This window comes from Eretmochelys imbricata, chromosome 1 (genome assembly GCF_965152235.1).
Source record: "Eretmochelys imbricata isolate rEreImb1 chromosome 1, rEreImb1.hap1, whole genome shotgun sequence".
NCBI lineage: Eukaryota > Metazoa > Chordata > Testudines > Cheloniidae > Eretmochelys > Eretmochelys imbricata.
In genome coordinates, this window is record NC_135572.1 from 150009985 (window position 1) to 150026893 (window position 16909).

General features: G+C 40.0%; 1 protein-coding gene across 1 annotated transcript in view; it reads right to left on the reverse strand.

Annotated features, from left to right (window-relative positions):
* DMD (dystrophin) overlaps positions 1-16909 on the reverse strand; it is a 1498644-nt gene that overhangs the window by 1210053 nt on the left and 271682 nt on the right. The window contains exon 14 of the mRNA XM_077807212.1: positions 11385-11472. Coding sequence (XP_077663338.1) covers positions 11385-11472 — 88 coding nt within the window. The remainder of the gene's footprint in view (positions 1-11384; positions 11473-16909) is intronic.

Below are 16909 nucleotides of genomic sequence, written 5' to 3' on the forward strand. Positions count from 1 at the left end.
CCCTTGTTCCACCCCTTCCATCTGAAGCCCCAACCACGGCTCTACCATGTTCTGCCCCTTCTCCTGTGACCCCACCCCTGTTCCACCCAAGGTCTCCGTTTCACCCACAGTCCTGCCCCATTCCCCCCCACACTGCAGCCCCTCGTGTGCTTTCTGCCCCCTCCCCCAACACCACTGCAGCCCCAAGACTGGAGAAGCTCTGTCCACTCGCCAAAGCCTTGGAGTCACAGCGGAGTGAGAGTTCCTCCAGCCCTGAGGCCATGGCATGGAGTGAGAGCTCCTCCTGTTTCAGGGCTGCAGCTGGGATCCGGACACTGGGGCTCTGTCCTGCACCTGCCCTTCCCCCACCCGCTCAGTCCTTTTGCCAGGGACCAGGGTCAGGGCGCTGGAGCTTCCCCTGCCCACTCTGTGGCTTCTGACAGGTTTCCGGACTTCCGCTGCCCTGCAGCGGATTTCTGCTGGAGTGCCCATTTTTACAGGGCACCCTAATTGCCCAGTATGGTTTAGGTTGGGCATTAGGAAAAACCTCCTGTCAGGGTGGTTAAAGCACTGGAATAAATTGCATAAGGAGATTGTTTAATCTCCATCATTGGAGATTTTTTAAGAGCAGGTTAGGTAAATACCTGTCAGGGATGGTCTAGTTAATGGTTAGTCCTGCCATGACTGCAGGGGACTGGACTAGATGACCTCTTGAGGTCCCTTCCAGTCCTACGATTCTATGATTATATGAATGGTGTTTATTTTATTTCAGTCTAAAAATGTTTAAAACCTTTTCATCCATACTGTTAACATCAATTTCCCTGTTAGTTATTATTTTCTGGGAGTTGTATATAAAAAAAATTGATAACCATGTACAATGAGCAATACAAAACCCATTCAGTACTAATATGCTAAAATTTCAGGGTTAATGAATCATAATCCTGTCACATTTCATATTCTAAAGAACCCCAATATACTCAGTGGATAAATATATTGTACCCAGAGGACATAGATCATTACCTGAAGTGCATCCATTAATTTTATTACCTTGTGTACCGTGCATAACAAATTGTATTAGAATATTTTTAATTATATAGCACCTTATATGCAACTACTTTGGGACTGTCATTTAACATGAAGTCTACCTTGTCAAGTTTATTTATCATTAGCCGTGGATCCAAGATAGAATAATGCAATATTACCTCTGGTTTTTTGTTTTTTTTTTTTTTTTTTTAGAGCTCACAACTCATAAGGATATTTGGAATGGCAACTTCAATGAGACATACTAACAAACTTCCTCCTTATCACGGTAGCACTTTAAGTGTTGCTTCATTTCAAATTGATTTTGCAATCATTTTAACCCATCAGAAGTTCACTGAGTATTCATTTTGATACAGTAGGTGTTTTATCCTAAGTCACCATAACAATCAAGAGTCCACTCACAAATCCCCACACCCTGCTTCACTCTTTCAGTTTGCCAGCAGACTTTTAAAGTTGAGAACATTTTAAAAGAAGGGAATGCATGATCTGCTCTTTTTTGGGGGGTGGGGGAATAGCTCATCTTAAGTGATCACTCTCCTTACAGTGTGCATGATAAACACCCATTTTTTCATGTTCTGTGTGTTCATAAATCTCCTCACTGTATTTTCCACTGAATGCATCCGATGAAGTGAGCTGTAGCTCACAAAAGCTTATGCTCAAATAAATTGGTTAGTCTCTAAGGTGCCACAAGTCCTCCTTTTCTTTTTGCGAAACAGACTAACATGGCTGCTACTCTGAAACCTGTCATTATGCAAGGCACTGCATTTAGCCGTATGGAGTGGAAATCTATCAACTTCATGAAAAAACTCGTACAGATACAGACAGACATCATCTTCCTTTCCAAATGCAAACAGATGGACATCGTACCAAAAGGACTGAAAGTAAAAAATCCATGACAATCTACATACCACACAGCTTGCTGACAGCTTGTGCCACATGCTCTCAAAGAAACGGCGGAACCACCTGATCAACATCCTCTACAGCAAACAGGGAAAGATTAAGAATTAGCTCTCAAAACTGGATACTCTCATAAAAAAACAACCTTCCACAAAAACTTCCTCGTGGCTGGACTTTACTAAAATTAGACAAGCCACACTTTGCTTCTTTACAAAAGAAAAAGGACACTAAACTATCTAAACTACTTCATGCCACAAGAGGCCACAGCAGTGGTTCCCTTAACCTACCCACCAATATTGTTAATCTATCCAACTATACTCTTAGCCCAGCAGAAGCATCTGTCCTATCTTGGGGCCTCTCCTTCTGCCCCTCCACCCCCACGAACGTGATACAGTTCTGTGGTGACCTAGAATCCTATTTTCGACGTCTCTGACTCAAGGAATATTTCCAACACACCTCTGAACAACATACTAATCCACAGAGACCTTCCTACCAACACTACAAAAAGAAGGATTCTAGGTGGACTCCTCCTGAAGGTCGAAACAACAGACTGGACTTCTACATAGAATGCTTCCACCAACGTGCATGGGCTGAAATTGTGGAAAAGCAGCATCACTTGCCCCATAACCTCAGCAGTGCAGAACACAATGCAATCCACAGCCTCAGAAACAACTCTGACATCATAATCAAAAAGACTGACAAAGGAGGTGCTGTTGTCATCATGAATAGTTCGGAATATGAACAAGAGGCTGCTCGGCAGCTCTCCAACACCACTTTTTACAAGCCATTACCCTCTGATCCCACTGAGGGTTACCAAAAGAAACTACACCATTTGCTCAAGAAACTCCCTGAAAAAGCACAAAAACAAATCTGCACAGACATGCCCCTGGAACCCCGACCTGGGCTATTCTATCTGCTACCCAAGATCCATAAACCTGGAAATCCTGGGTGCCCCATCATCTCAGGCAGTGGCACCCTGACAGCAGGATTGTCTGGCTATGTAGACTCCCTCCTCAGGCCCTACGCTACCAGCACTCGCAGCTATCTTCGAGATACCACTGACTTCCTGAGGAAACTACAATCCATCGGTGATCTTCCTGAAAACACCATCCTGGCCATTATGGATGTAGAAGCCCTCTACACCAACATTCCACACAAAGATGGACTACAAGCTGTCAGGAACAGTATCCCCGATAATGTCACAGCAAACCTGGTGGCTCAACTTTGTGACTTTATCCTCACCCATAACTATTTCACATTTGGGGACAATGTATACCTTCAAATCAGCGGTACTGCTATGGGTACCCGCATGGCCCCACAGTATGCCAAAATTTTTATGGCTGACTTAGAACAACGCTTCCTCAGCTCTCGTCCCCTAATGCCCCTACTCTACTTGTGCTGCATTGATGACATCTTCATCATTTGGACCCATGGAAAAGAAGCCCTTGAGGAATTCCACCATGATTTCAACAATTTCCATCCCACCACCAACCTCAGCCTGGACCAGTCCACACAGGAGATCCACTTCCTGGACACTACAGTGTTAATAAGTGATGGTCACATAAACACCACCCTATACCGGAAACCTACTGACCGCTGTGCCTACCTACATGCCTCCAGCTTTCACCCAGACCACACCACACGATCCATTGTCTACAGCCAAGCTCTACGATACAACCGCATTTGCTCCAACCCCTCAGACAGAGGCAAACACTTACAAGATCTCTATCAAGCATTCTTACAACTACAATACACACCTGCTGCTGAAGTGAAGAAACAGATTGACAGAGCCAGAAGAGTACCCAGAAGTCACCTGCTACAGGACAGGCCCAACAAAGAAAATAACAGAACGCCACTAGCCGTCACCTTCAGCCCCCAACTAAAACCTCTCCAACGCATCATCAAGGATCTACAACCTATCCTGAAGGACGACTCATCGCTCTCACAAATCTTGGGAGACAGGCCAGTCCTTGCCTACAGACAGCCCCCCAACCTGAAGCAAATACTCACCAGCAACCACACACCACACAACAGAACCACTAACCCAGGAACCTATCCTTGCAACAAAGCCCGTTGCCAAATGTGTCCACATATCTATTCAGGGGACACCATCATAGGGCCTAATCACTTCAGCCACACTATCAGAGGCTCGTTCACCTGCACATCTACCAATGTGATATATGCCATCATGTGCCAGCAATGCCCCTCTGCCATGTACATTGGTCAAACTGCACAGTCTCTAAATAAAAGAATAAATGGACACAAATCAGATGTCAAGAATTAACACATTCATAAACCAGTCGGAGAACACTTCAATCTCTCTAGTCCCTCGATTTCTGACCTAAAAGTGGCTATTCTTCAACAAAAAGACTTCAAAAACAGACTGCAACAAGAGACTGCTGAATTGGAATTCATTTGCAAATTGGATACAATTAACTTAGGCTTGAATAGAGACTGGGAGTGGTTGAGTCATTACACAAAGTAAAACTATTTCCCCTTGTTTATTTCCCCCCCACCTCCCGCACTGTTCCTTCTTGTTAACTGCTGGAAATGGCCCACCTTGATTATCACTACAAAAGGTTTTCTCCCCACCCCCGCCCCACTCTCCTGCTGGTAATAGCTCATCTTAAGTGATCACTCTCCTTACAGTGTGCATAATAAACACCCATTTTTTTCATGTTCTGTGTGTATATAAATCTCCTCACTGTATTTTCCACTGAATGCATCCGATGAAGTGAGCTGTAGCTCACGAAAGCTTATGCTCAAATAAATTGGTTAGTCTCTAAGGTGCCACAAGTACTCCTTTTCTTATTCCCATCACCATCATAGGCATTTTCCTGCCTGAAGCGTCAGGTGGGAGTGAAGCACCTTGACGTCTGTAGACACTAGTGATGACAACAGAATGTTTTTTCTCTGAACATTATTCTCTATCTCCTGACTGGCTGTGTGCCACAACCTATTCCTATCCCTTTATTGCTATACTCAGACTGCCTATACTCCATCCTTCCCTCCAGTGTTCCTCTTCCCATTCCTTCCTTTCCACCACTCTTTTGTTCCTATTTCTCCACCTGACCTCTGTTCCATAATAACAAAGAAGTAAAGTAAAGAAAAACAAACTAAGACATGTATTCATCATTACCCTGATCATTTCTCTCTTATGATGTCTTCCACCCTTTGATTTTTGTCTGGTTTATGTTTTAAATTCTTCACCTTCCTATCTGCCCATGAATTTCACCAGTGGTCTAAATCTTAAATAAATATAAATTAACTTGTTGGATGTCTAGTACATGATCTTATAAGAATAGAAGATAAATTGTTGTAATCACATCATATTACTGAACAATTTCTGCAAGGAACATATTGTGTATTGGGTACCATAATAGTACTAGGTGTACCACAAATGAGTTGGAGCTTCCATTTTGTTAAGCTTCTAAAAGTTAAATAAATTAAGCATCTTCCAAATCAACCACATATTTCTCCCTCCTTCCAGGCCCCAGTCTAACTGTCTCTGCCAAATCCAAAAAACATTCTCCAAACACAACTTCCTGCCACTGTGATGATATAGCTAATGGGAAAGGAGGAAGTATTTAATCATGGCACTCTGTCTACAGAGCTCTGGTCATCTGCTCTGTTGAAACCTTGGGCTCTCTGGAGCTTCAACAGAATCTCCTCCAGACTGCACTGTGCTAATAAACTTTGCAACTGACACAACGTTGGGAGGTATAGCCAATATGGAGGACGACTGGAATATCATACAAGAAGATCTGGATGACCTTGTAAACTGGAGTAATAGAAATGGGATGATATTTAATAGTGCAAAGTGCAACATCATGAATTTAGGGACTAACAACAATTTTTGCTGTAAGTGGGGATTTATCAGAGGAGCAGCAATACCTGGGTGTATTGGTTGATCACAGGATGACTATGAGCCATCAATGTGATTCAGCCATGAAAAAAGGCTAACAGGACGCATCAGGCGAGGTATTTCCAGTAGAGAAAGGGAAGTAGGAGTACCATGATGCAAGGCACTGGTGAGATCTCATCTGGAATAGTATGTGCAGTTCTGGTCTCCCATGTTTCAGAAAGATGAATTCAAACTGGAACAGGTGCAGAGAAGGGCTACTAGAATGATCCGAGGAATGGAAAACCTACCTTATGAGAGGAGACTCAAAGAGCATGGCTTGTTTAGCCTAATCAAAAGAAGGCTGAGGGGAGATATGATTGCTCTCTAGAAATACATCCAAGGGATAAACACCAGAGCGGAAGAGGAGTTATTTAAATTAAGCACCATTGTGGACACAAGAACAAATGGCTATAAACTAGCCATCAACAAGTTTAAGCTTGAAATTAGGCAAAGGTTTCTAACCATCAGAGGAGTGAAGTTCTGGAACAACCTTCCAAGGGAAGCAATGGGGGAAAAAAAAAACTAACTGGCTTCAGGACTGAGCTTGAAAAGTTTATAGAGGGGATTGTATGATGGGACTGTGTACGGTGACATGTGGCCCATCGATGACTGCCATTTGCAAAAATCCCCAACTGCTGGAGATGGGACACTAGCTGGGCAGGGCTCTGAATTACTACAGAAAATTCTTTCCCAGGTTTCTGCCTGGCAGGTCTTATCCACATGCTCAGAGTCTAGATGATCACAATGGTTCCTTCTGACCTAAAAATCTATGAGTCCCGCCTTTGATTCTGAATGAACTCCAGATTAACAAAATTTGAAGTAAACAATCTATAAGAAATTTTCAGATAGCTTAGGTGCTGGTCCCAAAATGGATTTCAACAACAGGCACAGAGAGAGGGGGGGGAATTTATCTGAATTATTCTGAATCTTAAAAAGTTTACATGTTTAACACAATTTGAGATTTATGCTTAGAGTTGAGGTAAACTTCTGTTTTTTGTTCAATCCCAGTCTGGAGGTAATCCTATTTAATACCAAATGTATTAACTCATAATGAATTGGAAGATTTAGACAGATAGAAAATTCACAGTACTTACAATTCCAAAAGTTTGCATATGACAGTTAACTTTCCCCCTACTCAAGATATAATACTAAACACTTTGCCACATATTCCTGTTCACAGCAAGTGAAAAAGTTTAGTTAAAATAATCTGTCTAATTCTCCTCTGCTGAGAATACTTATCTCATTTTACACTTTAACCTTTTGGTAATTATTGCACTTCTTATTTACTCTGTACTCTACTCATTTTGGAATTGCCTTTGCAGCTGTGGTGTATGTGGAAGTTCCATAAATATCAGGCTGAACAGCTGTGAAGGCGGCTCCCTTTTCCAAAAGGGTACTTGCCCCTCTAAAATTGCCAGTAAGGGAAAGTTCCTCCTTACACAGACAACTAAGATGTTGTTCTAGCCAGGGTGGAGTCATGTACTCCTGGGAACAAGACTGTCATGATGCGAAGCATGAGGTCAGAAGAACTGAAAGGGCCACGCTCAGTTACACTGATTCACAGCTAGCATGCTCAGTGCCAAAGTCCTAGTGGGAAGACACGTTCCTTCCGATAGACTGATATTTGGGAAACCTCATCCTGTCTTTAAGGGGCCGCGTTCAACAATTATGCACAATCCTTGCTGCTACTTTAAGCAACAGTGGCAAGTGTCCTCCCTCCAAACAGCATATCATCATAAATAAATATTACTTATTAATGAAAGAACCAAGCCAGAAGTGAGTTTGGACCTCTTCCTCTCACTATGACCTCATAACCAGAGTTACTACATCATAATATCAGCCGCATGCATGCACCATTTTGGGAGGCAAGGGGGGAACAGAGAATCACAAGTTACAAGAGGGAATTTCAGATGGAAGTGATCGTCTGTTTGATACTAAGTGTAGTTGACACCTAGGCTTTGGAACAAAGAGGTGGTTGTGTCATAATACCAGTTCCTGGGGCTACTGGTTCTCCAACTGAAACCAAAAGTAGACAGCAAAAAAATGCAAATGGAATTGTCACCAGCGCAGTCAAGTGCAGTGCTGTTCCTCCCAGCCATGAGGCAAAATAGAAGAAGGAGATTTTTTATATTTTCTTATCTGCACTACATGGACCTGACTCTTGACTCAATTGGCTCAATGTGCACATATCAAATAGTGCCTTACAAGGCTTGCACAATCCAGGGAAAGTATTCTTCCAGGCCAAATAGATTATTTTTAATACCAATTAAAAGAAAAATCTGCTATAGATATTTTGTACATGACCAACCATGGAAAAGGTCAGGATAAGGACTCTGTCCCAAGCAGGATGGAAGTTTCTTGAGGTTCTGCCTCACAGACTTTCCTCTGCATTGCTCCTTGTGTTTAGGAATGAGACCATTAAAATCTGTCTATCCTTGAAATCTATGACAACTTGGCAGGCCAGGGCCATTGCTTGAGGTACTGTGCCTATACACTGATGCTGGGGTGACTCCATAACTACCTAGGCTTATTGACATTTGGTTAGCATGGCAATTTAGTATTTTATTCACTTGTGAAGTTAAGTTCTCTGCTGTTTATCATAACAATTAAAGAAAGCCTGCAACTTCAAATAGCAACCCATTCGATTTTACACTCCACTCTCTGGTAGTAGTTCCTTAGTAGTTAGTTCCTTAACTAATTTTGAACTTGTTGAAGGTCAGCTCTATTGCAACTGCATTGTGTAGGCCCAAAATTTTGGAAGAGCTATGGATCCACAAGATAGTGGCAGATGTGGATACTCAGCACTTCTAATGCTGCCAGTTTTGACTGTAAGCATTTGTCTAACAGCTTCCTCCACGATACTGCATCCTTGCTTGTACTGTTGAAAACCACAGTTAAGAAAGCCTGTTTATTGTCATTATTGTTTTCCAATATTTAATTTACCGTGTTCAACCACTACATAATAAAGTAACTAATGAACACTAAACTGAGATACTTAAGCAAACACTAAGTTGCAAGCTGTTTATATTTTGTTTGTATGAAAATGGTAGTAAAGGAGGAACGTAACATTCAACCCACTTAGGTCCATAGTCTGCCCTCCTTATTTTCATTACTATAATCATATTTGACAAATAATTCCATTTCATCAGTGGGACTATCCACAAATTAAGGTGGGTCAGCATAGCAGAATCTGCCCCTAGTTACTAGTAGAATTGTTTGTAGATTTTATTGTAGTGCTGGGAATTATTTGCTGTAACGAAGATGACAATTTCTGGTTCTAGTTTGTCAAGTTGCACTCAAAACACATACCGCTGCAATTTTTCTTCAGTGTATATTTCTCCTGTTTTACAATAAAACCTTTTTCTTTTCCTAGAAAATAAAATCTAAAAGCTCACAACATATCAGTCAAGTCTGGAAATTAACAGGAAATTTGACAAATTCAATCATCAGTATGTGATGGGGCTTCTGCCCCACATGGGACTCTAAGGAGTTAATAGAGTCCTAAGGAGGCAGCCAATCAGAGAAGGGCTGAGGGGAGCAGCTAATCAGGGCCAAGGAGGCCCATATAAAAAGGAAATTGCAGAGGAGGATAGTGGTCTGCTGGAAGCCCAGGGAGGAAGGAGTGTGTCTCTGGAGAGCTGAGAGGGTGTTGGGAGCAGGGACCAGGAGAGAGAGAGGTCCTGGCTGGCTGCTGGGGTTTGCAGGCTGAGGCCCTGAGGCAAGGGCAAAGAGAATGCTGGGGCCATGAGGAAGTGGCCAGACAATTCGCTGCAATAGCCACTAAAGGAAGTGGTTGAACAGCAGACTTCAGGTCCTCTGGAAGTGGGGAGCACAGTGTGAGGCACGGCCGGAGGGCTGTGTCGCTGAAGAGGATGCTGCTGTCCTGGGAAAGACATGGGTCCTAGAGCAGGAGTGATGGTGGTGTGGCACTATCCGAAGAGCTAATTCCCAAGACAACCAGCAGGAGGTGCCAGAATGGTGAGTGAACCCCATTACAAAGTAAAATAAGATTTTTTTTTAATCTGAAATTTGGATAAACCATTACATTTGAATTTTTAAATAACAGAAATCTCTTCCAAAGTATAATTAGAATTCTCTGTACTCTGCTACGATATAAAATATTGCAAAAGCCATATAATCAGATATGATTAATTTTCAAAATGTCTAAGAATTGTGACTATATTCAAGGCTCGTGCTCTCTGAAATAATTTCAAATGAACTATGGTCTCTTCAAAAGTTTAATATAGTCAGAAAGTAAGATTCTGTGCAGAACTGACTAACAACACATAGTGCACTATTGTGAGCATTATAGTTTGCTACATTTCCTTTCATGGTGGTAAAGTTCTGTTTTTGTTTCCACCCCTTTCCAATGAATAGCTCTAACATTAAAAATAATAAGAAAATTGTGATTCTAACAGCTCAGGCTAGAGCAATAGGGCAGTTCACTTATGCTTGAATATCATAGAAATGCTAAAAGGTCACAGCATGTTCAAGCCAATTCACTTGTTAAAAGAGATCAAAAGGAGATGTTGATTGTATTGTTTTCACCTATCTGTATTCTGTTGTCTTCTGTTACATTATGTATACCCTGTAATTAGATAATCCTAGATCAAAGGTGTATTTGCTTGATGTTTAAACTTCATGAAAACGAATGAAAGATTATTTGGATTCCTGTAACAAAATGCATTATATATGCATCTGTAATTGGCCTGCCCATCAAACAGAATTGAAGCTTTGGAACTGTAAATGAAGAAGCATACTAACTTCAAAGCATGGGTCATAGTGTTCAACAATGGGAAATCCACAGTCTGCATTTAGTCAACAGACAAAAAGTCCATGCTGTGATGGAGATACTTGCCAGATTGCTTTCCAGGGCAAACTGCTATAAGAATGGATCCAGGGAGCGATGTTGTATCTCTGAACTGTTTTGGATTATAACAGGGTGGAATACTGAATAAATGGCCCAAGATCCCATCACTACATCTCTGCTATCATATTGGATTTACAAACTTTGACTCAACTGTTAATGTATTTTACCTGTTTTAACCTCTCAATAACCGATTTCTTTTTCTTAGCTAATAAACCTTTATTTAGTTTACTAGAGAAATTTGCTGTCAGTGTTGTCTTTGGTGTGAGATCCAGAGTATCCATTGACCTCGGGTGACTGAGCCTTTGAGGTTGGGAGTAACCTAATGTGAGGTGATTTTTTCTTTTAATAACCTTTCATCACAAAGTCCATCTTGTCTGGGTGGTAAAGAGGGGCGGGAGAGCCTAAGGGGACTGTCTGTGGCTCCATGGTAAGACTAATCCAGGAGTGCACATTTGTTACTGGCTTGGTGAAATCTAATTATAGAATATACAGTCAGTTTGGGGTTTCTGTACTGTTTTCTAACAAGGTGACCTGAAACTGGCTCTCTCAGTGGTGGGTCACTCCAGACAGAGTGACAAAAATATAAAGCAAAATTAACTTACCATTCCATTCAGAAAGTGCTTTGCTAACAGAATTCTTGTGTATTTATTCCATCCCTAAGATTATCATCTAATTCAACCCCCATATCATTACCATTCACCATCTGTTCCACCAAGGCCTCTGCTGATCTGCTGGTGTCTTGCAGTTTCCTGTACTTCTCAGACTTTTCTCGTTCGATGGCCTGTAGCATGACAGGAAAGGTAAGAATTTAGACAGAGATTTTGAAGACACCAAATAATTAATCTGTACATTTTCTACAGCCACAAAATCTTTTTACCCTGTAAAATTGCCCGGCTAACCTCCTGACTTGGCAACAGAACAAATCACACAAAGTTGGCTATGCTTCTGGCCACATAACTTTAGGAAAGCAAGGTTGAATATATAAATCTCTACGTGCAAGCATGACAAGATTATTTGATAAACAACACATGTAGGTACTTTATAGACAAACAACACACAAGTATTTATATATAGAATCCGAATTGTTCAAAACCCAGGATCAGAGAATGAAAAAAATGTCTGTTCAATAGGTTTCATATAGAGAAATATTAAACTTGATCCTTCACAGGGCTGTGTGACCTCAGTTCCCACAGATTTTGATATGAGTGGAGGGTGCATAGCCCATCACAGGATTGCTCAGAGCACTGCAGGATTCATCCCATATGGCTTTGACTTATTTGCTTACTATGTATTAGCCAACCTTTTCAAACTTACATGGCTAAAGTTGGACATCCTAATCCGTATTTAGGTATATTTAAAGTATGACTTCACTGCTGAATTAACTAGAACTTCTATTCAAGTATTGTCCCTAGCCCCCCGCTCAGCCACACACAAAAACTTCTTACCCAAATTTAGTAGTGTTTTCAATCTGGGCTAGTTGCAATAGCTGGGGTATGGTTTACAATCTGCTTGTATTTAGGCTAGTAACCTGCCCATGTTGCAGAAGGATGCAGGATAATCATTCAAGTGCTGATAGTTCTCCAATGCCTTCCAACAATTTCCCCATGTGCCCAGAAGGTCAGACAAGTTCTACCAAGATTTAGTGGGAAATAATCAGAGGCTCATCTTACTGCATCACAAAAGATCCTTGAGATATACATTCAGAAGTCCTAATGCCTCACACAGGTGAGTGCAGCACCAGTGAGAACACAGTAACCCAAGCTGGACTTTGCAGTGTGGCTGGTCCCACGCAGGAGCTGATCACTCACGCTGAACGTGCAGTGAAGACATACTCTAAGGGGCCTGACTATAAAAAGCGTAGAGAGCCCTCACAACTTGCAATGAAGCCAAATAAATTAGGCCACTGCTTTTGATACCTAAGTATAGATTTAGATGACTAACATTACACTCCTTATTTACATAGATAAGTATATATAAACACACTTTTTAAAGTGATACTGGACTTGAAATCTCTTTTTAAAATGCATTTATTTTAACAGAGATAATTAGCGCATTAAATAGTAATACCAATACTGTTTTGTTGAGAAAACACCTAATTTGTATATCACAACTACCAGTGGGTGAATTAACAACAGCAATGCTCAAAATGCCTCAAATTAATTCAAAATGGATTCTCACTTCAAAATCATCATGCTAACACAGAATCATACACAGTAAAAATGGATTTTGAGAAAAATTCTTTTCACTGTACCTGAAAATTTGGGGATTTTGCATATTTTTGTATCAAAATGAATGGCTTGGGGGAAAAAAAAGGAAATTGGAAAGTAAAAATGTATATTTTAAAAATGAATTTAAGCCCTGATTCTACAATGGGATATACAAAGACAGAATCTGACCATGCAAAAATCCTCAGTGATGCTAACGTAGCAGATAGAGCCTAACTGTGAACATCTTATACCAGGCCTGGGGCTTCAGAGAGCCACCTTCCACAGCCTCACACAGTCCTATTCACACATACCCAAGGCCTACCACTATCTCATTCTATGTTTTATTGTGAATTATATATACACATAGTTGCTACCTATTATAATAGGTATTTCATCATACATTTTAATAATTTTAAACGTCCACTGTAACAATGTGCAAATTTTATAGAAAATACTTGTATCAATTAAATTTTGTGCAAATAATGTATCTTAAAAAATGAAGATGAGAATTGATATTTAGTGAGGAATTAAGTTTGGGAATACTTTGGTAAGCATATGTTTTATTATACATTTATTTGTACATTATATGCACAGAGAGAAGTTATGGACTGATGCATGATAGTGTGATGTGGTATCTAGGTTTTATCAGAATGAATTTAAGATGACTGCATTACTCACTCATGGCTTGCATGAGTCATTCCTAACATGTACAAATAAAATCTTCATACCACACCGTCATGTGTTGTGTGCCACATAAATTACAGAAAAACTTCTGTAGAAATGCACTTTAGAGAGCTTTAAAAATGGACATGGGATTTTTTTTTTTTTTTTTTTTTTTGGTCTCACTCCGCCTGTAAAGCCAGGTGATGTAGTTACCATTGGTCTAACTGTAAAGAGCCCAGAAGGAACCATAAAAACTACTCTAATCTATATATAGATGATTTATATAGATTTTTATGTATTTATATATAGAATATTGATTTTTCTAAGCATAAAAATGACAAGGCATTTAAGTCTGTGATCCTGAATCTTCCAAGGCCAGACACACATACTGTGAGTCCCAGTGGAAAGTTCAGAAACTCCCCTTCCATATGATAAAAAGTTCCTGTTTCCAGAAGATAACAGGCTTTTCATAGTTCTTACATTTTTACATCTATAGAAAACATGTCACTAGCCCAAGACAAATTTCACCTTTCGAGGTCCTGAATAGAGGTAGTATTTTGGGGGCAAAAGCAGCAAACATTTACTGCTGCTTATCAATGCTGATTAGTATTGTCCCACTGTTACCTTGTGCTTCCCCCAGCTCCTTGCTATATCCACCAGTTGTCTATTTTATTCTGAGATTGTAAACTCCTAGGACTTTCTCTTCATTAGATATATGTACAGTACTTAGCACAATTGGGTGGGGGGATTCCTAGGTGACAATGCAATCCAAATAAATAATAATGATTGTCATCATCTTGGCAGGCTGATTGTTTTTTAAAGTGACTTTTTAAAAGCTGACTGGGGGGAGTGTGGGGGGGAGGATAAGTTGCATAAGTGATGGATTAAGGAGCAGAGGGTAGATGAAATAGTCAAAGTTGCATGATGAACTGAGGAACCACATGTATTAATTTCTCACATGGACAGAATTGCCACGTGAGTGGGGTGTGTGTCACCGCCCCCCCATGTGCATGTGTATCCATACAAAAAGCTGATAAATATAATGTTAAGGTTGCATTCAAAAGTCTGGAAATGCCAAAGTAAAGGTGGCCTACACAACATGAATTCTGCTCCCTTGTGTGTATGCATTTTGAGATACTTCGAGATTATTTTTAAATACATGATCACATTTTTCCACAGGTCCCATCATTATTAATTCTGCAGGCTCAACAGTGCACAGTGACTGAAATAACTTTTAAATATTTATGATTAGCCTCATACTTTATTTCCCCATGCCTCATAAATGGTGCATCACCCATCCCTGCACTGAATAAGGCAGGGCGTCCTGTCAACACCCCTCTCATTTACCTCTCAATCCTCCTTCATTCATTATGCATTTCTCATCTTCTGTCATGATTGAGGTAGTACTCTTCTGGACCCAAGGCTTATTCACTACACAAGTGGTTTGAGGTTAAGGTTGTGCAGAAAACCTTAATTTTGGCATTTCCAAATCTTTGAGTGCTACACATCAGAACCTTAACAACTGCAGTAGTCAAACATTTTCTGAGGGAAAGTTTTTTCCATTGGAAAATAGGGCTTTATTTTTTAAAACAATCTATATTTTTCACACAAAAATATTGTCAATCAATTTTTCATCTTTCAATATTTTTCTGGAAAAATAAAACATTTTGGAAACAAAACATTTGTGGGAAAATATCCTTAAGCATTTTTCCATTTTAAAATGCAAATTTTGCCTCACCTTCTGACTACTCTTCAATTAGAAAAAGGTGTGAAAAAAGTCAAAGTGTGGAAAACCCTACTTTCCCATGCATTATTATTGTTTTCCAACTTCTGCCAGTTGGCAATCAGTAACAAAATACTGAAAGTGTGACTGAGAGAAACAGTAACACTTGCACATTTAAGTAGTGTGTTAAAATTTAAATGTGAACATGTTACTTCTAAAAGTGAAATGTGTTTTTTTTTTTCCTTGCCTTCCCACTTTTCATTCCTGTTTACCAGCTGGTGCCACTGGAAAAAGTTGGGAAACAGTAAGTATTGGGAAGTAAGCAAAAAACACACTTGTCCCACACTTCTGAAATTTCCTACAGGAAAAACTGGAGTTTCAAATGGAAAATTTGAAATGCAAGAAAAATTCTGATTTTTCCAGTCAACTTTACTTGACAGTCCTCTTTTTGTGTGGTTATTTTTGTAAGTACTTTATTGGCTTTTAAAAAGATATGTGATAATAGCAAAAACCATGAGCATCTATTTTCTAGTCAGCAGTAGAACACTTCAGTCCTACACAACATGCTATACCCATACAGTGAGACAACGATTCATGCCCCTTCATGCTAATCTGATCAAAGTAGAATATCAGACTACAGTATCTTATTCATATATAATAGCTTCATCTGATCACAACCAACATTTAAAATCCTTTATTCTTAATTATACAGCGGTATGTCAGGCACTGTTCACAAAAACACTTTAAAAATTAAAAATCCTTGATTTGGTCAATAGCAATGTAGGGAGTCATTCTCCACTCTCCACCAGGCAGGCCCAATCCTGCAAAACTAGGAGGTTACTATTGAATCATATGATTTTATTTGGTAACCAATTATCCAAGATCATTACATGCAGCATTACCATGTCTACAATGGAAACGTTAAACAAATTTTAAATCGCTGCTGTCTGATTCCCAGTTTTGACACACCAGCAGCAAGCTGCACAATGAGAGTTTCTGTTCAAAATCCTAGGGCTTGTCTACAGTCAGTCAGTGCATGGCAAGCCAGGGTGTGAATGTACAAAGCTGTGAGGACAAGTCCTAAGCTACAGAGTTCAACTTCTTTAAAAAACGTTTTGATCCAAACACAGCATATCTGTAAAGTAGCTATAAAAGGCAGCTATAAAAGGAAAAAAGATAATTTAGGAGCTTGAGATTGAGAAGGAGCTAAATTTAAGTGGTTTGAGCATTGTACTTTGTGCACTCTCCCATACTTGCTAAAGTTTGGGTTTCTGGTAAGTTTAACTTTAAACTCTGATTTTTCAGGCTTCTAAATGTTATTTTCTTCACTAACTACATCATTGTAAAGATTTTTACTGTTAAATTATGGATATATATTCTCAGCCTTGGACTTCTTTTTTCCGGAAGTTTTCCATCTCGTTAATTTTCACTATTTTCTTCACCTAAGCCCTATACATTCAGATTCACAGTAACAAAGGAACCTGTCATTATGGCTGAACAAGGAACACTTTAAAGCATTGCTAAAATTGTTTTCTGTAATGTAGACATCACATACAGAATTCATGAAGGGGCGGAATGGAGTAAAAGATTTTATTGGCATCCATTTTAGATTGTGTACATTACTT